At 48.5% G+C, this 23,745-nt stretch overlaps 2 protein-coding genes across 20 annotated transcripts in view; both read right to left on the reverse strand.

Annotated features, from left to right (window-relative positions):
* Positions 1 to 2,084: 2,084 nt before the first annotated feature.
* Positions 2,085 to 16,311, reverse strand: stac3 (SH3 and cysteine rich domain 3). 4 transcript variants are annotated; one of them, XM_028798712.2, is made up of 13 exons: positions 16,207 to 16,311; positions 15,563 to 15,626; positions 5,505 to 5,606; positions 3,721 to 3,883; positions 3,518 to 3,615; positions 3,354 to 3,435; positions 3,183 to 3,280; positions 3,039 to 3,108; positions 2,902 to 2,951; positions 2,702 to 2,805; positions 2,577 to 2,628; positions 2,346 to 2,483; positions 2,085 to 2,258 (listed from the first exon to the last, which is right to left on the reverse strand). In XM_028798712.2, the coding sequence occupies exons 2-13, from the start codon at positions 15,623 to 15,625 to the stop codon at positions 2,160 to 2,162; spliced, it is 1,119 nt and encodes a 372-aa protein (XP_028654545.1). In that variant the 5' UTR covers position 15,626; positions 16,207 to 16,311; the 3' UTR covers positions 2,085 to 2,159. The 4 variants fall into 4 exon arrangements, with proteins under 4 accessions (XP_028654545.1, XP_028654546.1, XP_028654547.1 ...); XM_028798713.2 differs by lacking the exon at positions 16,207 to 16,311 and adding an exon at positions 15,982 to 16,122; XM_028798714.2 differs by lacking the exon at positions 5,505 to 5,606 and having other exon boundaries at positions 16,207 to 16,310.
* Positions 16,312 to 16,500: 189 nt separating this feature from the next.
* Positions 16,501 to 23,745, reverse strand: part of LOC114649225 (R3H domain-containing protein 2) — a 124,317-nt gene continuing 117,072 nt past the window's right edge. For 8 of the 16 annotated variants that reach the window (XM_051925391.1, XM_028798720.2, XM_028798722.2 and 5 more), the window contains 5 exons: positions 17,894 to 18,065; positions 17,666 to 17,805; positions 17,491 to 17,585; positions 17,312 to 17,396; positions 16,501 to 17,235 (listed from right to left, as the gene is read on the reverse strand). In XM_051925391.1, coding sequence (XP_051781351.1) covers positions 16,934 to 17,235; positions 17,312 to 17,396; positions 17,491 to 17,585; positions 17,666 to 17,805; positions 17,894 to 18,065 — 794 coding nt within the window. In that variant the 3' untranslated portion in view covers positions 16,501 to 16,933. The remainder of the gene's footprint in view (positions 17,236 to 17,311; positions 17,397 to 17,490; positions 17,586 to 17,665; positions 17,806 to 17,893; positions 18,066 to 23,745) is intronic. The other 8 variants (XM_051925392.1, XM_051925393.1, XM_051925394.1 and 5 more) reach the window with 2 other exon arrangements.

The raw sequence follows: 23,745 nt of genomic DNA on the forward strand, positions 1-23,745 counted from the left end.
CGCCGTTGCGTGCACAGCTGAGTTTGTGTGATTAAAGAGCTGACAAGTGAGCCATCTGCTTGTCACATTAATCTGTCATTTGAAAACAGATGCGATTTGCCAGCCATCCGTCAGAAGCACTTTGATGGGGCGCCTTTCGCCTTCTTCTTCGCTGCCAGTATGTGGCTTTCTTCCTCCTCCTCCCACTGACCTCTGCCCTTTGCTTGTCTTTTCCACTAGGGGCCGCTCCTTGGCGCCGCCAGCTATCCTGAGGGTGGGCTCAGTCCTGCTGCTCTTCAGGGTCCTGCGTGTGCCACAGCTCCCTGTACTGCTTCCAATGAGCCCCCCAATATCCCCGCAGTGCCCTTGTGCCACCAGAGCTCGGTCCCTCTTAGTGAGCCCAGTGTCATGTGCTGGGTGGCACTGCTGGCATCACACTGCTTCCCTTGCAGTTGATTTTATCCATGAGGCCAGCAGTGCCACCCAGAAGCTGAGAAGTTCAAGTTGGACTTGACCCCTCATGCCAGCACTGCCAAGTTCCATAGTCTCTGGCATTATGAAAGAAAACTTAAGCTTGAGGATGCGTGGTGTGGATTTGAATAAAGCGCCTTGAATCAAGTTAGAATCGCCTGTGACAGAGGCCTGGCTACTTTGTAGGGTCTTCAGTGTGCCACTGGCTGTTTGGGTGCCCGCCCTACAGCAGGCCCAACTGCCTCACCGCCTGTGCAAAAGCAAGAGCCCAACGCTACCATGTGCTCCCTACGAGCCCACCAGTGCCCCCTTCTGGCACCAGGGCCCTGTGACACTTGGTAAGCCCCGTGTCATGTGCTGGATGCCACGCCACAGCTGGCCTCTCAGACAAACAGTCTGGTGCCAGCTGTGCCATGCAGAGGCTAAGGAGTTGCACTTGGAAGCACTGGGCCGAGGGTTCAAGATCCCTACTCTCTGGTGTTATAAAGTCAAGCCGGGGGGCACAGGAAGACCACCATGGATTTGAGCTTAGTGCCTCACGGCTGAATATAGCGCCTTGAGCTTTAAAAGGAGGGATGAGAAGCTCACAGTGGCACTTGGAGTGACAGCAGACGGACGGCCTCACCATCCAGACTTATACGTATGTCACAGATGGATGGCGGGTTGTCATTTGTCCCCTCTTCTTGATTTCCACCTGGCTGTCTCCTCCTTCATTAGTTTCTCCTCTGTCATCGGGCCAAACTGCCCACAGGAACTTGTGACTCCATGTGGCAGAAATCTGAGTTGTGCCCACGGCATCGCCTTCAGGTTCATTACGCAAACATAGAGAGGAGAAAAAGGGCCATAATGCCAAGGGGGGGGGGGGGGGGTTAAAGGGAAAAGATCAGGAGGCAGAGCGCACCGAAGACTTGGCGTGTCCCGCGGAGGACTGTTCAAAGTGGCACCTGCTCAGGTGATGGCACACGCGGGACTGGCACCCTGGCACGGCCCTCACCGGGGCCCAAGTGAGCGCGGCGAGAAGAGTGTTAATGCGGCACAAATGGAAACGAGCGCTCCGCTCATCTCTTCATGTTAATTTATGGAGCGTCAAGTTAAGCATCACAGCGTCTCATTTACTTCGGTAAAATTAACTCGTCCGCAATCCCCCCAGAGCTTCCTCGGGCGCCGAACCCGACTGCGCGAGTCGGGGGGTTCAGCCGAACTCAGGAGGGGCCCTTGGCCGGCGAATCAGCAGCGGCCGCGTCACCGAAACTTCCGTCCAGACGTCCAGATCATGTCGCGCATCCCACCACCGGGAATGACAAACAAACAAACAAACAAACAAACAAACAAACAAAAACCGCAGGAAAAGAAAACGGAGCGAAGACGAGGGACGAAAGCGCGTGCCCGAGCAGCACCTCAACCCCTCTGACTGTGGCGCGCACGTGCGTGCGTCTCACCGGGCTCAGGCGAGTATGGAGCGACATCTAGCGGGCGCAGAGGGGAACGCCGCCAACAGCACAGCCGCCCGAGTAACAAAGACGGCGCAGAGCAGAGTTCGTGCCTCGGGGGTCCCTGAAGGGTCGCGGCGGCGAATGCTGCGCAGGTGTGCAAGTCAGGCCCGAGCCCGATGGACGCAAATGAAAAAGACGCTGAGGTGGAAAACATTTATAGAAAAGCATAACTACATGGCGGGAGGGGGTCCAGTCCGGTCCGCTGCTCCCTGCACCTCAGATTTCCTGCAGCAAGTCGGCCGGGAAGAAGCCCAACTTGCGGCCAGTGCTGACCTTCATGTACCCGTTGAGCTCCTCGCCCTTCTGCACGACGATCTGGAAGAGAGCAAAGACGGCGTCAGGATCCGCACGTTGTGCCTCAGCCAAACCCGAAAGGCGCTATATAAACGAGCAGCACAGCACCTGGTCTTTCTTGAGCGTGATTTGGCCCATCTCCCTGTTGCCCACAAATGACCTGGTCACCTTGTAGACGCGCTCACCGGCCCGCACGCGGATGATATAGTTGGCGGGCAGGTAGCCGGACTTCTCACCGATTTTGCCCTGGAGGAGGAGGAGGATGAAGAGGAGGATTACATTCTGTTGATGCCAATGCTGGTGGGTGCCAAGGCCATGCCACCCTGATGCCAACCTTACCCGCCACCACTCCTCATTGGAATCGTCGATCACTGTAATCCTGTCCCCTGGGCTGCAAGAAAGACAGAGAGACAGAGAGTTACTGGATGATGCCCCCTCTGACCCACCCTCCCCAGCACACTTACTGGAAGTCCAGGTCGTCTTTCTCCAGAGCCTTGAAGCGGTACAGTGCCAGGTAGTAATGGGACTGGGTGAAGCCTCCTCGCATGCCAGGCTGTGGCTTCTTGCTCTGTAGGCGTAAAAACAACAGGAAGTGAGCAAAGTGGCAGTGCCACCACCACCAACAGGCAGGCAGTCCTGCATGTCACTACGGCCACCCTGTCACCTTGTCATCAGCTGCCGCTTTGTCTCCTTTCTTGTCAGCCTCGGTACCCCCTAGAAGAGAAGACAGGGGGCAGCATTGCTATCTGAGCCCTCCACTGAGGTCCCGCCCCCCCCCCCCCCCCATAAACACCCACTCACCTGCCTCGCTCTTGCCCTCCTCTGGCTTGGGTACCGCCGCCTCTTCCTCCTCCATCATGGCCATCATCATCTATAGAAGACAGCAGCCATCAGCAGGACAGTTGGGACCCCAAATCTCAGTTCCGTGTGGCCCCCCTGACTTACATTTTTCTTGTCGTTGGAGTCTTTCTTCCTCTCCTTATTGGCCATGATCACTCCGACCCTGAGGGTCTCAAACACTGGGTCCGAGCGATTGGATTGGGCTGCAAGGACAGCAGAGATGCCAGTGAGCCACCTGCCAACCCTACCTGTATTCCAACCTGCCGAAACACTCACAGAATGGGAGCAGCTCCTTGACACAAGCGTTCTGCTGATTGCTGTACAGGGGGGAGCTGTAGGCGCGCCGGAATCCGGGGGGCTGAGGACAGAGAGACAGAGAGAGAGACATGGAGAGACCCGGACAGCAGGGGGCAGCGCGGGGTGCCAGGCTGGCCACTCACGATTTTGCCGAAGCACCGCTGCATCTCCACGTATGACTGGCAGTGGTGATGGATGTTGGTCTTGCAGTTTTTGCACTGCAGGCCAAACTTCTTGTTGACTGTGGAGAAAAATTAAAAAAAAAAAAAGACCAATCAGAGGAAGACCACCAACAAGGGCCAAATGCCAACCAAGGACAAAGGCAAGAGAAAAGTGGGCAACTTACGCACAATCATCCTGGCGCACACGTCGCAGAACTTGGGCTTCTTAAAGTAGTGATCCTTGAACTTGTGAGGCTTGTCGTTGACGGGCTTAACGGGCTCCGGTGGCGACTCCTCCTTGTCTTCATCCTCATCGTATTCCTCCTCCACTTCATAGACAAAGTAGACCTTGGAGGAAATGGACAGTATGGGCCACAGGCAGGCGTCATCCGCGAGTCGATCGGCTTCCCACTTGCTGCTGCGACTCTACGAGGGGAGGCGAGCAGGGGGTACACCTCGCTATTCTGCTGAGCCGCCGCACTTGCAGGTGGGTGCAGTCCAGCAGTGCCACTGGCAAGCCCACCGGGCCCGCGCCCCTCGCTATGTGTGCATGTGCGGATCGCAAAAGCAGCACAAAGGTAAGGAATGAAGCACAGCACCGGGACCAGGTCTCAGTCCCCAATTTAGAAAGCACCGTCTGAGGGCGGGCAGCTGCCAGGGCACCAAGTGCACCGTCTAAGGCAATCTGTGGCAAAGGCAAGGGGTGGAGCCAAGTCTGACAGAGGAAAGGGGCGGGCTCAAGAGATGGCCTCCCTTTGATCAGGTAGGGTTTACTGGACCCCCACCTAAAGGAAGCAGCGCTGAAGGGTCGTGGCCTGGTGTAACAGAAGAACAAAGAGTGACATTATTATTGTGACAGAAGAGAAGAGCTAAGTGGTGTCGGACAGATATGGCCGCGTTTAAGGCGGGGCTTACAAATCACTGACAGGAGGCGGGGTTGAGATTAGACAGTGGTGAAGGGGCGGGGCACAATTAAGGATTTGTGAGATAGGGGTGCAAATGAACAGAGGCTTTCAGACAAGGCCTCTACAGGAGGTGGAGCCATTGGAAGGGGCGTGGCCTAGTATAACAGAAAAACAAGGTAAAGGCGGAGCTAAGCAGGGTTGGCAGACGAGGCGGAGGTCAAATGATGATCTGCTCCTGATAAGGCAGGGGTTACTGATAAGAGGTGGGGCTAAGATTTAACAGAGGTGAAGGGGCGTGGCCTACTGTAACAGAGGGTCCTATTTTTATGTGGTATCAGGCAGGTTGGGCTGGGTAAAAGGCAGGGCTTACTGACAACCCACCGACGGGAGGAGGGCTTGAGATTTAACAGCGGTAAAGGGGCTGGGCATAACTAAGAGTTTGTGTGGTAGAGGTGAAGATGGGCAAAAAGTGAGGCTTTCAGACAACCCATCTACAGAAGGAGGGGCCATTTGAAGGGGTGTGGCCTGGTATAACAGAAAATCAAGGAATAACTACAGGTTTATGTGGTAGAGGTGGGGCTAAGCAGGGTTATGCAGATGGGGCGGGGTTAAATGATGACCGGCCCCTGATTACTCACCCACAGGGGGCGGGGCATAACTAAGAGTTTGTATGGTAGAGGTGAAGATGTGCCATTTCAGAAAGATAAGACGGGCTTACAAATAACTCACCTAAAAGGGGGGGGGGGGGCATTGGAAGTGGCAGAGCCTGGTGTAACTGTGGGCTGGCACAGGCCTAAGGGTGTGTGTGGAAGAGGTGGAGCTGGGTGGCATCTGATAGGTGTGGCTTATTGACAGATGGATGGGGTGGAGTCAAACTATCATATAAGGAGGGAGAGGTCGAGGTGTGGCCTCACTCTGATAAGATGGATCTCTAACAAACCACCCCCCCCAAGAGGCGGGGCTTCACTTGCACTCAGAAGGCTGCCATTGGCGAAGCATCAAAGTCTGCATGGCAGAAAGCGAAAGGTGGCAGCGGAGCAGCCGGGCCGCGCGTCACACCTTACCGGCACAGAGTCGCCTATTTCCCCATTGGGCTGCTGTGCCACCTCAGCACTCTCAGGCTCAGACTTTCTATTCTTCTGAAAAAGTTTCTTGAACTTCTGCAGCTGAAAACGAAGAGGAATGGCATGAGTTGGCTGGAGGCAGACGAGTTAGTGGCACAGCAAACCTGGGTGGTTAGAGGAGGGTGTAGCAGCGTGCAGGGTGGGCAAGATGATAGCAGATGCCATCTTACTACATTCCTCCATCAAGGGTCAGCTCTCAGTGCCTCGGTCACTGGCAGGAGGGTGCAGGGGCTGGGAAGGACTGTAAATGCAGCCTTGACAGCGGGAGATGCGGACAGGCGCTATATAGAACTGTGGTCACGCCTCAGCATCACATTCTGAGTTTTTGGCAAGAGCTCAGTAGTTTCTGTTGGGCACCAGGTGCCTCATAAAAAAACGACCTGTTTAAACTGGCACCTGGACACTTGCCTCAGTCCTGCTGCTGGCCAGGTGGGCTTTACATGTCAGCCCCCTCTGCTCTGGAGGACTTGGTCTCCCACAGCCATTTACAAGCTCACCCTCACCCGGGCACCTACATGACAACCACTGGCAGTGATCACACCTGAGAAGGTCACCACTCCTTGGCACAACCCTGGCACTATAGGTGGGTATGACATTCACCCTCTCGCTTTAGTCGTCCATCTCTGCCTAGTATACCATTCTGGCTTTTGGATTCTCATATTGGACCTTCCAGTGTCTCCCACACCTGGCTAAGGCCATCACCCCTCAGGTTGTTGGCATCCTTCTCCTGACTCGGGGGGCTCTCTTTTCAAACCCAACTCCTGATGGGCACACACAGGTCCTCAGTAGAAGCTCCACAAACCCCAAACCCAAAGCCTCAGCTGTGATACCAGCAGAATTCTGCCTTCTGTGAAATGGCGGCTCCACTCTTGGTGTGTCCATATTATCCTGCTGGCAGTGCCCCTTTACTCAGCTAGTCCATGTGGGTGACCTTCCAGTTAGGCCATAACAGTACATTTCATTTACCCTCTGCCAGTCCACTTCTGTCAGGGTGGACCACTTACTGTCTTAACTAGAAGGCAGTGAGGAATGGTGCCAGTCCACTAGTGAGCCCCCCCAGAATGCACAAACACAGTCATTAACCTTTGGGTGGGTGTCTTTAGGACGTGCCAAGAAAATTCACCCCGGCAGCCACTGGCCATGGTATTCAAGCAGGATTAACCACTGTGCCACCCTCCCAATTCAACAACAGACTGCAGGGCAGCAGTTTCTTCTGTAAAGGGGGCATGTCGCCCCCGCAGAGGAGACTGTGCCAGGGGACAAAGATATTGAGAGCCTCAGAACAATCACACCGAGGACAGCCATGGAGTCAAAGCGCGCAGCACAATCTTGGAAGTGGCAGAGAGTTGAGATTTAAAGGACCCCAAAGTCCAACTGTCCAGCACCTTACTTGATCACCTACTCACTGTGACTTTAAGTTTCCAGCTGTGTCCCTGTGTTCTTGAGGACCTCATTTTAAAGTCACCGTCTCAGTCCACTACTCTAATTCCCTTCATCATTTTAAACACTTCAGTCAGGTCTCAGCTCTTCTAATCTTCATAACTCATCGCCTGTAGCCCCTCAATAAGCCCAGTCGCTCTTCTCTGGACCTTCTCTAGTGCTGCTATGTCCTTTTTGTAGCCTGGAGACCAAACCACTACGACTCCTAAATCCTTCTCATAAGGTGGACTTTTGGTTTTCAGACCCCCATTGTGTATTCACACCTAAACTTAAAGGAAGTGTTGGGCTCAGCTCTTTTACTCTTCATAACTCACCCCCTGCACCCCTCAATCAGCCTCGTCGCTCTTCTCAGGACGTCCCCCAGTGCTGCTGTGTCTTTATGGAGTCATAAACTGACCACAGGACTCCAGATGAGGCCTCACCAGTGTGTTATAAAGACTTGAGCAGAACCTCCTGTGACTTGTACTCCACACGTCAAGGCGCTATATAACCTGACACTGTTACCCTTCTTAATGGCTTCTGAACACTGTCAGGAAGTTGATAGCTTAGAGTCCAACACGACTCCTAAATCCTTCTAATAAGGGTAGACTTTGGATTTTCAGACCTCCCTTTGTGTATTGAGACCTGGTAAGACCTAAACTTAATGTAAATGTTAGGCTCAGCTCTGCTGATCCTCATAACTCACCCCCTGTAGCCCTCAATCAGCCTGGTTGCTCTTCTCTGGACTTCCTCCAGTGCTGCTGTGTCTTTATGGAGTCATAAACTGAGCACAGGACTCCAGATGAGGCCTCACCAGTGTGTTATAAACCTCCTGTGACATCAAGGCGCTATATAACCTGACCCCCTGAATGACTCCTGAACACTGTCTGGACGTTGATGGTGACCAGTCCACTAGTGAGGCCTCACCAAGAATACGACGTCTACTGCACACACAGGCCTGATTAGCTTTTTAATGGCTAATCTGTCCCCCGTCTGGCCATAGCCAGTGACAAGTCCACTGTGACTGCCAGCTCCTTCTCCTACGAGGTGATTTCATGTTTCAGACCACCCCCCCCCCCCCATCTATGCAGATGTCACATTTCTCCTTGCTACATGCCGTACTTTACTGTACACTTTCTTAAATTCAATTTCATTGTACACTAAACAAGCCCAAGCTAGTTGGCCACCCAGGCTCCTCTGTAATAACTCGGCTGATTCTCCATCTTCTGCAACTCTTGAAACGATCAGATTGTTTAGGTATGTTGGCTCTCACTGACACCTGCTGGACACCACAGTTAACATCACCTCATTCTGCTGTTTCCTCTCCTCTAACCCTCTCTGCTTTCTGCATTTGGGCCAATTTTGTACCCATGGGCACAGTGCCCCCTGAACTGCCACTTCCTTCTATTCACCAACTACCCTTCTCCATGGGGCTCCTTTAGCAAAAGGCTCCTGAAAATCGAGATAAAGGAGATCCGATCATCGGCTTCTATTGCTTCCTTGTACAATTCCACCACATTAAAAGATGCCCCCTGCTTGTTCTTGACGTGCGCTGCCCGATCTTTTCCTCGATTCCTTCCATTATTTCACCTTAGTGCACATTAAAGCTGCAGCTGCAATACTCGGATCAGTCCAGTCACCATTTTTGTTATATTTGCCGTGTCGCATTCTTCCACAAAATATAGAGGTGGACTTTCAAAAAAAAGCACATCAAGGACTGAGATCATCCCTCGCTGACCTCCTTAAGCCCTCCAAGATAATACGTGTGATGTGGTCCTGCTGGGTTTTTTTTTTTCACATTTATGCCCTAAATGCCCCCCCCCGATCTCTGAAAAAGTTCAGCGTTCAGCTCCAGTCTTGTGTCTTTCTTCACTGCTCAGACCCCTTCAATCAGCCTGCTCACAGCTCTCTGGACCTTCTCTAGTGATGTTGTGTCTTTGTTTTGTAATATGGAGACCAAAAAGTGAACACAGCACTCCAGCGGAGGCCACACTAGTGTGTTACATACTGTAGCTGCACACGCTATAGGGGGTGCTGTATACGAGGGACGTTTAAAGAGTTTCTGCACTTTCATATTTTCATTGGAAAAGGTGAAGGCAGGAGGAGGAGTACTTGGACATTAAAAAGTCAGTACACCGATGGCACAACTCCATCACAAACGCAGGTGACTATGTAGAAAAGGGATGTCATTTATTTTTGAAATTCTTAATAAAGAGTTTAAAAAAAAAAGGTGGAAACTTTTTGAACGTCCCTCATATAACCTGCCATCCTATTAGCCTTCTCGATGGCCCACTAGGACAGCATGTGAGGCTTCACCAGAGTGTTATAAACCTCGATATCCTCCATGAGTGCCCACCTTGGCCTAAATTAGCCTTTTTAACGGCTGATCTGACCTCGTCAGGAGGTTGAGTGACAGTCCACTGTGCTGGCCATGTCCAGCGTGTATTCAAACCTAACCTCCCTACCGCCTTTACATTCAATGTCATCCTCTGTCCAAGTGCTTCTGTGGCAGTTCAGCTGATTCTACTTCATTTGCATCTCCACGTAGTTTGTTATCCTGTGCAAACGTAAGCCAACGTCACAAAAGGCGACATTTTACTGCTCTTATTATCGACTTCCATAACTGAAAATTGCAGCCGACTCGCACATACTGGCTGAGTGAGCGCCAATCATAGTTGTGCCCGCCCCTTTTCCTGACAGCCAATAGCATGTTGTCTGACAGAGGCAGCGCTGTATGAAGGGTCAACAGCAGGTTAAGCAGCAATGGCTGTCCTTCCTTCCTTCCGCTCTTTCTTTCTTTCTTTTACTTTCTATTCTGTTATAGTATGTAAAATACGAGACATCAGACAGACGACCTTCTCTTTGGTTGTTGAGCCCCCCATGACAGAGCTGGTGCAGCACACAATGTTAATAGCTGTGGTGCGTCCGGCTGCAGTTGCGGCCCCTTTTTATCCCTCATTACGTTTTAAAACACAAGACAACAGACAGATGAGCTTCTCTTCTATTTGTGAGGGTGACGACACGCGTGCTCCTTATTCCTTAACATTACATTCTACGCCAGCTACTGCTGCCTGAACCCTCACTGGTGCTCAACTCTCACACACAAAGACCACCAAAGAGAAAATCAGTCAGGTTTCATGCTGTTGCCCTAGCCAATGGCAGACTAAGTCAGTCTCAGCTGTTGGGACTGTCACATTACGTGACCAGCTTCATGGGCACAGGCCACCAAATGACTAAGATTACATACAGTGTGGTATAGAAAAGAATCCTCCCCTCCTTTGAAATATTCCCATTTTTTTGCTTTGCAGCCTTAAATGAAAACACACAAACTGACATTTTTTCCAGCTTTACTTACTGCAATCCAAGTGAAAGATATCACAGCTACAGATCAGAAGAATTATAAAAAACAGAAATCCTGAGATTAATAAATGACCCCCCCCCCCCCCCCCCAAACTAAACTCCATCAGGTGTCACTGCCCACCATTTCCATTGCGGTTACTGGCTGTGATCAGTTGTAGTGAGTGTGATTAGTGAAGCTGTTTCTCGCTCATTCATTCCCTTCCTTGGCAGTGCCACTGACAGCAAACACCTGACTATGGGTGGCAGGTCACTTTGAAAAGATCTCAGGGATAGAGTTGTGGACAGACATAAGGCAGGAGATGGAGACACAAACATCTCAAAGGCTTTATCATGCTATAATGCTATCATTGTTGTTGTTTTATCTGTTTTTTTTTATCTTGCTTTGCCTTTGTTTAAACATTTTATGTTGCACTTTGAGATTCACTGCTAATGTAAAGAGCTCCTATAAATAAAATGCATTATTATTATTATTATCATCAATCCCAAGGAGCTCAGTAAAGTCCATCATAAAGAAGTGTTTGGACCCTCCCTGGATCCTCCAAACTGGATGGAAGAGCAAGGAGGACACTGGTAAGAGAGGCTACCGAGAGGCCAATGGCCACTTTGAAGGAGTTACAGGATTTGATGGCACAGAGTGGTCATTAATGGTGTGCATGTGACAACAATTTGACATGCACTCCACCATTGTGGCTTGTTCAGGAGGGTCACACTTCTCAAGAAAGGCCACATTAAGGCTCGTTTGAGCTTTGCCAGAATGCACCTTGAAGATTTGGATGCCAAGTGGAAAAAAGTCTTCTGGTTAGATGAGACCAAAATCAAACTAGATTAGATAGATATGAAAGGGACTATATAAGATAGATATGAAAGGCACTATATAAGATAGAGATAGATATGAAAGGCACTATATAAGAGAGAGATAGATATGAAAGGCACTATATAAGATAGAGATAGATAGGAAAGGCACTATATAAGATAGAGATAGATATGGAAGGCACTATATAAGATAAGATATAGATAGCAAAGGCACTATATAAGATAGATAGGAAAGGCACTATATAAGAGAGAGATAGATAGGAAAGGCACTATATAAGATAGATAGGAAAGGCACTATATAAGATAGATAGGAAAGGCACTATATAAGATAGATAGGAAAGGCACTATATAAGATAGATAGATATGAAAGGCACTATATAAGAGATAGATAGATATGAGAGGCACTATATAATAGAGATAGATAGATATGAAAGGCACTATATAAGAGATATGAAAGGCACTATATAAGAGATAGATAGAGATATAGATACTTTATTAATCCCAAGGGGAAATTCACAACTACTTGGCCTCAACACCAAATGGTACACTAATGCAGCTCACCATCCACAACACACCATACCTCCAGTAAAGCATGGAGGGGGCAGCATCCTGTTGTAGGGGTCCTGGGGCTCTCATTAGGGTAGAAGGAAAAATGGATGGGGGCAAAATACCATCAAATTCTGGAGAAAAACCTGCTACCCTCTGCCAGAAAGTAGAAGATGAGCAGAATGTTCACCTTTCAACATGACAACAACCCGAAGCACACAGCAAAACTGACCACACAGTGGCTGAAGGAGAAAACATTGAATGTCCTGGCGTGGCCAGTGAGAGCCTCAATCACAGTGAAAATCAGACCACCAATGTTCACCATCCAATGTGACTGAACTTGAACAGTTCAACTGTAAAGAAGAGTGGGGGGCAAATATTGAGTGGGCTCAATCTAGGTGTGCTAAACTGATAGAGAAGAATCAACAGACTCAAGACTGTCATTAAAGCAAAATGGGGGTCAACAAAATGACATTGACATATGGGGGGGGGGTCCTTTATTAATCTCAGTAGGTCTTGTTTTTGATTTTTTATCCTTTTTCTGAACTGTAGCTGTGATATCCTTCACTTGGATGTTAGAGCTGGCATTGAGTAAGTAAAGCGGGGATGAAATATTAGTTTGTGTGTTTTCATTTAAGGCTGTAAAGCAAAAAAAATGGGGATATTCCAAAGGGGGGGGGTGGGGGATTCTTTTCTATAGCCACTGTACATGAAAGCTATGAGTGAAACAAATCGCTGGAAAAGTCATCTAACGTGACAAGGGCTTTACTGATTATGTTCTCATCAGGCCATTTCTGTGTCTTAAAAACTGACACTGACCCCTGCTGGACACCACTTCTAACACCACCAGATTCAGAGAAAATGCCTCTGGCTCTTCCTAACCCTAAGCCTTCTGAAAGTGCAGATCAATAATATCAGACGTACCGCACTCACCCTTCTTATCTCCTAGTGAAGTACGACCTCCCCCTCTTCCTCCATGTGAAGCCCTTCTGTCTGTTCACCAACACTCCTCTTCTCCATTCTATCCTGTTTAATTTCTTCCGTGTATTTTCCTATGACCCACTAAGCAGACTGACCTGTCATTACGTGAATCCCCCCCGACAGTCATTTTACTTTGTTGTGGTGTGTAATTTTGTATACAAGTTGTTAGTCAGACAAAGCAAATGTAATATTAGCCTTCTGTTTCATTGTTAGCCTTTTACATCTAACTGAGACTTTAAGGCCGAGTCGGGACGTGGAATTTTCTGGCAGGGTTGGAGGGACGACTCAAGACTGGCTTGGCAAAGTCAGGACAGTAAGGCCACCTCCCTGGGAGGCTTCAGCACATCAAAAGGGTCTTGGGTGCAGTGGGTGGGCTTTAATAAGAGTGACTGTGTTCGGACTGAGCGGCCAAAAGCCATAAACAAAGCAACTACCAAACCCTGGCATGGAGGCCAACATCAGCTCAACCACTGGTCATGGGGGCAGGTGTGTGTGTGTGTGTGTGCCCACCATTGGCCTCAAGTATGTCTGGCATTGGTTTTGAATCTGAGGCCATTCTGTGCCACAATGCCCCCTACTGGTGTAAGGGTTTGCTTGCTTGACCTCTCTCTCTCTGTCTCTCACACCACTGCCATGCCAAGGACTGAAGAGCACAGCACAGCAGCCATATTGAGACCTGAAGACAGGGGAGAGTTAACGTAACTACAAGTCTGTGGGCTCCCTGCTATTATCAAGTTGTATGCCTGCCAATATTCACATGTGCTTTGTTTATTGTTATGAATATTCTCACTAATACATTATTTAAAGTGCTTGTCTTTTACTACACCTGATTGCCTGAGGTTATACATGTAGAAGGCACGGTGGGGTAAAGTGCTGAAGTCCACCACCTTAGAAACAATGCCAAGTCTAGGGGATCTGAGGCCTTCCGACAAAGGCTACACATTCAAGAATACAAAAAGGGAAAGCAGAGTAATACAGCAGAGAAACTCTACCAAGACAATACATACACAGGAATATTTCTGTTGCCATCTTCCAGTCTCTAGGTGTGTCCCCAGTGTGCAGGGGGCTGCCAAGGACGTTTATATTCTATATACACTCCCCACTAATCTTTGAGCACTTGACGAGTTCTGCCGATTTCAAACCCAAAAATGTCACCCCTTATTCTCAAGCTCATAGCTCAGACCCCCTTTAATCCCCCCCACACTCTTTTATCTGGTTCTCCACCTTGGTTGTGATATGAAGACCACAGGCCTCCCGTAGTGTGTTACACAGCTTAGGTTCGACCTCCATGACATGTGCCACACACACACACACAGAGGGACGCCATATAACCTAACATCCCGTTAGCCTTCTTAAAGGCCGATGTAAACACTGACCGGTCCACGACGACGACTCAAAGGGTCCTCCTCACACTGTACATGAGGTACTTTCAAGTGTCAAACCTCCCATCTCTACTCCCTTTACATTCACTTACTGAGGGGCCTGGGACAGCACGCTAGATGAAACTTAGGAAGGGCAGATAATGGAGAATCCAATCAGTTTGTCTGTACACTATAAAAGCAGCAGCCCAACACTGCCCCCTGTTGAGCACCACATCATATGATGTCTCCTTGGCCATAATTCTATGTTTCTGGTATTTGTCACCAATCTACGCACTCTGCCTTCTCCTATTTGATCCCAGGTCTATCTGTCAATCACATGCCTCACCCTTGTGGTCACCTGTTTTGTTTCTTCCTCATTCAGTTCCCACCATATTACTCAAGTGTGATCCCTCCCTGTCACCTGCAGCGGATCCAGCCACTCGTTTCTCTTGTCTTTTTCTTCCATTATTTCGCCCATGTGGCATGTTAACCTAACTGGCCTGCAGCAGTTGTTCAGCCCAATCTCTGCTTTCCACGTGCAGTCGTTAACACTCGCCCTCCATTACAAACATGCTCTGGTCTGGCTGATTTGGTCCCTACAGCTCAATGATATCCTCAATGTCACATGTGACCCCAAGTCCTTCATTAGACCAAAATGGTCTCCTGCTACTCGCTCAGCTCCCTTTTTAAAAGCCCCAAAGGCAGTCTCAGCCACTTACTTTATATCCTCCCTGCCATAACATCATTTGCGACTCTTCAATTCCACCCGGGTGGGTAAACGTTAACATTATACAAAGTTACTGTCTGTTTTTTACCTGCATTATTATCACTCTTTAATTTAATATTGTTTTTTTGTATCAGTATGCTGCTGCTGGAGAATGTGAATTTCCCCTTGGGATTAATATAAAGTATCTATCTATCTAACACAGCCTGTGTCCACCATCTCTCATCTTCATTTCTCAAAACATTTGGTAAACTTTCTCTAAAGTCTGTGACAACCCCGCCAAGTGCCAACATCTGCTTGGCTCACTGAGTGGATAAATGAAGAATGACGCGGCGCTGCTCGTTACTCATTATGAGCCAACACTGACCTCTAGTGGTCAAGTGTGGCACTCACATCCTGTTGTTGTCACTGGCACAGAGAGGACAGACAGGTTGAGCTCAACATTTATAATAGTAATAATAATTCTGTACATTTATATAGCGCTTTTCTCACTACTCAAAGCGCTCTCCACACAGGGAGGACCCGGGAAGCGAACCCACAATCTTGTTACTGCAAAGCAGCGGCACTACCACTGTGCCACCTGTGAGGATAATGAGACAAGTGGTGCGCTGGGCCACAGAATTCACCAGACCAAAGCTCCACACACAGCCCATGTCCTGGCACAATGCACAGAAGGCCACATAGGAAGTGAGCAGCATCCAGCAACAAGTTAGAAAAGTAGGAGGGCACAGCCAGGGGCTGGGAGTATTGGCACAGATGTTGTGAAATCACAAGCACAAAGTGAGCACACTTACCACATTTTCATTTTCTCCCGGGTTGGGAGGTGCAGAAGGGTCCAGGACCACCACTTCGGTCATCCTGCAGAACAAACAAAAGAGTCCGTGAGCGGCACCACCTGCTGGATAATGAAAACACTGCATCAACCAACATCCAGATGACAGATGAATGTGCCACTCTGATTGAAGTCCCACCCAGGTCCTTCACTTGATTTGTCAGTTCTGAGAGGTGGGCTTTGGGCTCCCCATTAGCCTTGTGAATTTCCACCTTATAAAATCAGAACTGTGGCCATGGAGAAGGAGCCAGTCAACAGGACAGGAGAAATTGCGCAACTCCCAGTGACTGTGTCAGTCTGCCACGTCACCACACACAAGCCCGCTCCCTCCCTAGGGTAGAAGTGGCTGACTTAGCACCCATAAACACCCATAAGTCCTACCTTGTCCACCCTGTTGCTGATAATGTTAAGGTGGCGTCACCTAAGCGCTAAATGCTGGTCATTAGTTTGCCCGACTTCACCCTAGATTCTCCACAGAGGTCTTCATGGCTCCTGGGCTGTACCCAGCTCACCAGTTAGCCCCCCTAACCGTGTTTGAGCCCCCCGAGCTCCACGCCAGTCTCTCCGTCGGCCCCACCGCCGAGCCCCACGACGAGCAGGTCCTACCTCAAAGTGCAGTGTGTGCCGAGTTGCCGTCCCAAGGAGGACTGCGAGAAGTCATGATGCAGCTCTGAGCAGACAGGGACAGCTGACAGTTATTTTGGCTGACGTGAGGAAATTGGACACTGGTGACATGCGGACAGCTGGCCAGCCCCGCCGCAGGGGCTGATTGGTGTGTTTTTGGAATGTGCCAGTTGGCCAGGTGAGGTACGACTCTCCCTTTTGTGAAGCAGTCGTGGCTGAAGCACCGGGGGGTTGGGGGAGGAGATTTGGAAAGAAGAGGCGCAGACAAGTAGCCGACACTTTTTTTTTGCTTTTATATTTTTAAAAACAAAATAACAGATTAAATAAAATTTACAGTAGACATCATTGTGCACTTTAAATACTTGTGATACGCGCTGCACAGCGGTCAACCAAATAAAACAAACTGGCAACACAAGAGAGGAAGAGGAGGGGGTTGGAAGAGGAAGAGAGATGGTTCCACTGAAATCACTGATTTTTTTTTTTTAATCCGTAATCACTTATATAAATATAGAGATCCAAAAAAAAAAAGAAAAAAAAAAAAAAAAAAAAAAAAAAAAAAGAAAAGAAAAAAAAAACAAATAAAAAAAAAACAAAACAAAAACGCATTACGGGAAGCCACAGCAGCAGTAAGGCAAACAAAAGCCAACAAAGGCAGCCAAACGGGGCGGGGAGGGGGTATGGGGCTGGGCAGCGGCAGCAGGGCGCTGCCCTACTGGGAGCTCGCCCGCTCCAGCACCCGCAAGTCATAGTTCTTTTTGGCAGCTCGCAACTTGAATCGACTTGAGGAGTTGTTCAGTTTGAAGGAGGCGCTCTGGGCGGCCATTGTGCTGGGGAAGACGGCCACAACCGTGTATAGATTGGCAGGGTCGTTGCCCCCCTTGCCCCCTCCGCTGCCATCTTTCAGCCACTGGATCTTGGCACCTGACATGGCCAGCTGGTTGAAGAGCTTTTCGGCCTCCGTGCGAGTGATTCCTTCCGGCAGATCTGTTACTTCCAGGATGCGACTGACAACTGCCAAAGAAGAGGAGGAAATTAGCCAAGGCTGTCAAGGTGAAAGGCACGTCACGGAGAAGACCCTCATCCTTACCTACGTCTGTGGTGCCCAGGTCTGTGGATGCAGACTTCAGTGTCTGCCGCTTTCCTCGACTGCTGTGCTTTACTCCAGCATGTCCCTACAGGTGGCACAAGGAGGAACGCCATGAGATGGCTGCATTGCAGCTTAATACCACCCACACCCAACCCCTCGGACTCCAATTCCCTTTTCACCTGATGTGTCGAGTAGGCAGACTGGCCATGGAGAAGTGTGGGTGGGCACAGGCTGTACTGCAGAGGCTGACCTAGCAATGAGTAGCGGCCATCACCTGGGACAGGAAACACAAGGCTTGAGCGCAAGCGGAAGAGGAAGAGGCCGGGAACACAGCGGCCCATTAGCAAAGCTCACCTTGTGCAGGTCCAACTGGCCGTGGGAACTGTGCGATGAGAGGGAGTGGGGGGCCCAGGCCAGTACACACGCTGTTGGATGGGGACGGAGTGGGTGACTGGGTAGGAGAGGTCAGCGGGCTGCTCATTTGGTTGCTGGGCTGTTGCAGACAGAGGGAGAGAGATGCATGAGCAGTGTGTTGTACGGCGCGGGAGCAAACGCTTCAACGCACTTCCTGTATGTAAACCTACCTGGGGGCCATTCTCAGGCTTGAACACCTCGGCAGCCTTTGGAGCTCTTTGCTCGACACCATAGTATTTACAGTGGTTCCACTGGACCATCGAGGGGTTTTGGGGCGTCTGAGGACCATTGGGAATGCTCAGCTGCATGACGACCATGCCGGGGCCCGGAGGAGCTACACCTGGCAGGAGAACAAGACAGAAAGTACTTTGGGTTACTGGGCGTAAGAGCATAAGAAGAAGAGACCATCAGTCTGTCAGGCTTTAATAGATAACTAAGCTGACCACAAATGTCATCCACACACTTTTAACACAAGCGGCTTCCCTTTCACTGCTACGATCTATGAGAAGATGGACTGCCATCCAGGAATGGTAGAGAACTTCTGTGGAGCTTTGTCATTCGAGATGCACAACAGCAAGCAGGTTCACTACGATTTACTTGTTAGGTCAGTCGTGCTAGTGAGGGTGGACTTCAGATGGTGGAGAAAGGGTCTGTGATCAGTCACTGCAGGTGTCTATCAGGAGTCGTGGGCAGAGGACGCTGAATTTATTTACTTAGTATAAAGAATAGAAGCCACAAAGGTGTAGTAGCAAGAAGTTTGTTACTCCATTTTAACTCTCCCAGAAAGCTAAGCTCCAACAAGATGGGTGCCAAGCGCTATATGACATAATCTGTCTATGAAGGAGGTGCTCCATTTTGTTTATTGCAAGAGGGCATTACAATGGTCTGCTTGGCTTGGATGGACAAGACTTGTCCAAATGGTACCCCCAGAAAACAAATGTCTACTAAAGGAGGCTTTGATATGCCACGGGCCAACTCTCTCATGATGGATTCACAGTACTCTGTCAGGGAGGGCACTGAATGCTTTGTCATTCAGCCTCCATTTTTGTGGCTTTGTTCACACACAGGCCAACCTGTGAAATGAATCATTTACACTAGGCCTTGACCGCTTTTCCTGAGATTTATCGTTCAGATTTGTTCAAACTGGAAAATTTTTGGAATTGCCTTAATGTGAGAAGGGAATGCATGAGTTTGTGCCTGTTGTGCTCTGCTCTTGGCAATAGTCAAGTCCCACAAGATCTTAAAGAAATCTTGGGGGCTGTTGTACTACCCGTGGCAAACTTTGCCAACCATAATAAGTGTGAACACTCCACCAATTGTACAGCTCCCTCACTAGTGTGGCACCCCATAATGGGACACAGCACTACCAGTCCCCTCCAGTGCCACTTGTCTTATGTTGTAGTGATGGTCCCTTTACTTTTACCCCCTTTGCTGTTTCACATGTGCTTGGCCTCCGCTGCAACCATAACATCAGTGAAAAATTGCCCAGATCTTCAGGAAAAACATGAAACAAGGGGTTCAGTTCCCAGGTCTGCCACAAGAGTGCACTAAAGTCACAGAGAATGACAGTGCTTGGAGACCTGACTTCTGTGGCTGGAGTGGCCACACAAACAGAGAGAAGGGACACAGCAGCACCTTGGGGTTCACGCTCTCCTCATGCCAGTCGCAGCGCACCATGAGAGTGAGTGAGAGTAGGACGGCTCGATTCATTTGTGGCCTCAGAAACGGCATGTGCATGCAAGCTCCTCATGATGTAGTCGGTTATCTTTAATTTCCCCTAATCTCATGAGTGACACGCCACACATTACAACAAAGCTGATCAAAGAGCTTTGGTGCAGCGTTAGCTATAAAAGGCAATAAAGGGAGGCTGACATTAGAATGCTGCAGGGGTGCGTGTTCACTTTGAAAGGTGCTATATTAAAATAAAGGCTGATTAAGGTAGCGGACACTTGGCCTGTAAATCACAGCTTTTCATCCACCAGAAACTGGCAGAACATTCAACATGGCAAACACCACATCATTTATATACACTTGGCCACATTTGTTTTGCTAATGTTAACTTCTATTGTTTTAATTTAGCTGTCAAGGCAGCGTGCTACACTTGTAGTCTGTCACCACACTGTCGAATCCAAGTTAAGAAGCAATTCCTGGTAGTGTCTCTCCTTCAGGAGTGCAGAGAGGTCACACACCCCGGGAGGTGTCCTGCATATGTCATGCCTAGCAAAACAGGCCTTATCCTTGAGCCACTTATCTTGTCCTTGTCACGTCCGCTGTTTCAGATCATTGCAAAACAAAATCCTTCTAGGAAGTTCGGCAACATGAGTAAGATGAAGGCATTTTAAAAAGTATCACAAGAAAGGTTAATGATCAGACTAAAAAAAAAAAAATAAAAGTGGGTATTCAGGGCACTGTGTGTAGGTGGGTACAAAACTGGCTGAAACACCAGAAGCAAAGGATTATGGTGAATTGCAGTAAATCAGATTATATGAAATGGTGTGTCCCTCAGGGGTCTAGCTAGATATGTAGGTAATACCAACACCAGACAGCTATGGCAGAATTGGATAAATTGTTAAAAGGAGATCTGGGCATAAAACAGGAGGGGGCAGATGTGTGGAAAATGAAATGTACTGCAAATAATTGTAAGGAATTGTCAACAGGAAGTAGAAATGTTAGATTTGTATGCTCAATATGAGTTATGAAACCCGACAGTACCCATGGAGAAAAAATGGAGTTATGGTGGACTACAGTGCATCCGGAAAGTATTCCCAGCACATCACTTTTTCCACATTTTGTTATGTTACAGCCTTATTCCAAAATGGATTCAGTTCATTTTTTTCCTCAGAATTCTACACACAACACCCCATAATGACAACGTGAAAAAAGTTTACTTGAGGTTTTTGCAAATTTATTAAAAATAAAAAAACTGATAAATCCCATGTCCATAAGTATTCACAGCCTTTGCTCAATACTTTGTCGATGCACCTTTGGCAGCAATTACAGCCTCAAGTCTTTTTGAATATGATGCCACAAGCTTGGCACACCTATCCTTGGCCAGTTTGGCCCATTCCTCTCTGCAGCATCTCTCAAGCTCCATCAGGTTGGATGGGAAGCGTTGGTGCACAGCCATTTTAAGATCTCTCCAGAGATGTTCAATCGGATTCAAGTCTGGGCTCTGGCTGGGCCACTCAAGGACATTCACAGAGTTGTCCTGAAGCCACTCCTTTGATATCTTGGCTGTGTGCTTAGGGTCGTTGTCCTGCTGAAAGATGAACCGTCGCCCCAGTCTGAGGTCAAGAGCGCTCTGGAGCAGGTTTTCATCCAAGATGTCTCTGTACATTGCTGCAGTCATCTTTCCCTTTATCCTGACTAGTCTCCCAGTTCCCCACAGCATGATGCTGCCACCACCATGCTTCACTGTAGGGATGGTATTGGCCTGCTGATGAGCGGTGCCTGGTTTCCTCCAAGCGTGACGCCTGGCATTCACACCAAAGAGTTCAATCTTTGTCTCCTCAGACCAGAGAATTTTCTTTTTCATGGTCTGAGAGTTCTTCAGGTGCCTTCTGGCAAACTCCAGGCAGGCTGCCATTTGCCGTTTACTAAGGAGTGGCTTCCATCTGGCCACTCTACTATACAGTTCTGATTGGTGGATTGCTGCAGAGATGGTTATCCTTCTGGAAGGTTCTCCTCTCTCCACAAAGGACCTCTGGAGCTCTGACAGAGTGACCATCGGGTTCTTGGTCACCTCCCTGACTAAGGCTCTTCTCCCCCAATCGCTCAGTTTAGATGGCCAGCCAGCTCTAGGAAGAGTCCTGGTGGTTTTGAACTTCTTCCACTTATGGATGATGGAGGCCACTGTGCTCATTGGGACCTTCAAAGCAGCAGAAATTATTCTGTAACCTTCCCCAGATTTGTGCGTTGAGACAATCCTGTCTCAGAGGTCTACAGACAATTCCTTTGACTTCATGCTTGGTTTGTGCTCTGACATGAACTGTCAACTGTGGGACCTTCTATAGACAGGTGTGTGCCTTTCCAAATCATGTCCAGTCAACTGAATTGACCACAGGTGGACTCCAATGAAGCTGCAGAAACATCTCAAGGATGATCAGGGGAAACAGGATGCACCTGAGCTCAATTGTGAGCATCATGGCAAAGGCTGTGAATACTTATGTACATGTATGTGCTTTCTCAATTTTTTTATTTTTAATAAATTTGCAAAAATCTCAAACTTTTTTCACGTTGTCATTATGGAGTGTTGTGTGTAGAATTCTGAGGGAAAAAATGAATTGAATCTATTTTGGAATAAGGCTGTAACATAACAAAATGTGGGAAAAGTGATGCGCTGGGAATACTTTCCGGATGCACTGTATGCACATCTGAACAGTGCACAGAAGCCACTAAGAAAGCTAATGTGTTATGTTACAAGGTTTTACTTTACTGTAACTCCTGTCAGAATCCACTTTAAAGGGTTTGTTTTTTATTTTAATAAAAATTTGTTCACCAAAAAAAAAAATTATGTTATATAGCATGGTGATGTGTGGAGTAAAAGTCAATAGAGGTGCTATTTTTTATCAAAGGAGAATCAATGCAGTTTAAGTCTGAGTATTTAATCCATATTACTAACCGAGAATGGTAAACCAGAAGGCATGGACCCAGGTACACGGCGGTGGATGCAGGAGACATAGTGCGCAGGCGCCTACAGCGCGTGTCTCATAAACCGCAAGCGAAGTCTGATCCACCATGAACGAAGGAGTCACGGCTCAAAAACGAAATAGCTCAACTAACGCCACACAGAAAAGAGGATTCTGCACTGCACCCCAGAGTCAAACGGAAGACACTACGGAGTCCGCAAAGGTGCACAAAGATAGTACGGAAGGCGCGAGAAAGTACGAAAGGCGCAGGCGCTTACAACGCGCTTCTGAACGAAACGTCCACACTACACAGTATGGTCCGGGTAATAAGAATAAACGAACTCTCCGTATTAAACGTACGGCATCCTCACACGTCCAAAACATATAGCATATGTGAATCACATTACAGTGATGCATTATTAACAGTACAACCACAGAAAACGCTCCGTATTAACAGTAAGTACAATTATCCATATTACTAACGGTAGACAATGGATAACTAATGGAGTCACGGCTCCAAAACGATCCAGCTCAACTAACGGAGCTACAAAAGCGAGCCTGCATAGATAAAAACAATAGATGTAGGCGCCTACAACGTGCGTCTGAAACCGCGGAAGCAAAACTGTCTCGGCTCCAAAACCAAACAGCTCGACTAACGGAGCTACAAAAACAAGCCCGCATGGACAAATACAATGTACATAGACGCCTACAACGTGCGTCTGAAACTGCGGAAGCAAAGCAGGCACGGGTTCAAAACGAAAGACCACAAAAAACGAGCCCGCCTGGAGAAAACAAATGAACGCAGGCGCCTACAACACGCTTCTCAAACAACACAACCAAAGGAGTCATGGCTCCAAAACGAAACATCTCAACTAACAAAACGAAACATCTCAACTAACGGACATACAGAAGCGAGCCTGCCTGAATACAATTAATGAACGTAGACGCCTACAACGCGCCTCTCAAACAGCAGAGTCAATAGATAAACGGCAAAGAAAGGAACAACAGACGGCCGCTAAACAATTCCGCCAATTAGCTGACAACGCATTCTGTAATGAGTCCACTATTAGTGAACATTCATTAGGATTAATGAATATACTTCCTTTGTTCGTCATCTACACCTTTACACTCCCAATTTATCTCATACATTCATCAATGTATTTCGGGTTACCCAACACCGGGGGGTAGGCGAGCGAAGCGAGCAGGGGGCAGAGCCCCCTTGTAATTGTAATAAAAATGGCCGGGCAGCACTAGAGAAAGTCCAGAGAACAGCCGATTCAAGACCGAGAGGTATGAGCTATGAGGAGAGTTTGCAGAAGTTGTACCTTTTCAATTCAGGCAATTGAAGATCAAGTGCAGAGCTGACTCAAGTATTTGAACTTAGGAAGAGAA

The sequence above is a fragment of the Erpetoichthys calabaricus genome, chromosome 3 (genome assembly GCF_900747795.2).
Source record: "Erpetoichthys calabaricus chromosome 3, fErpCal1.3, whole genome shotgun sequence".
Classification (NCBI taxonomy): Eukaryota; Metazoa; Chordata; class Cladistia; order Polypteriformes; family Polypteridae; genus Erpetoichthys; species Erpetoichthys calabaricus.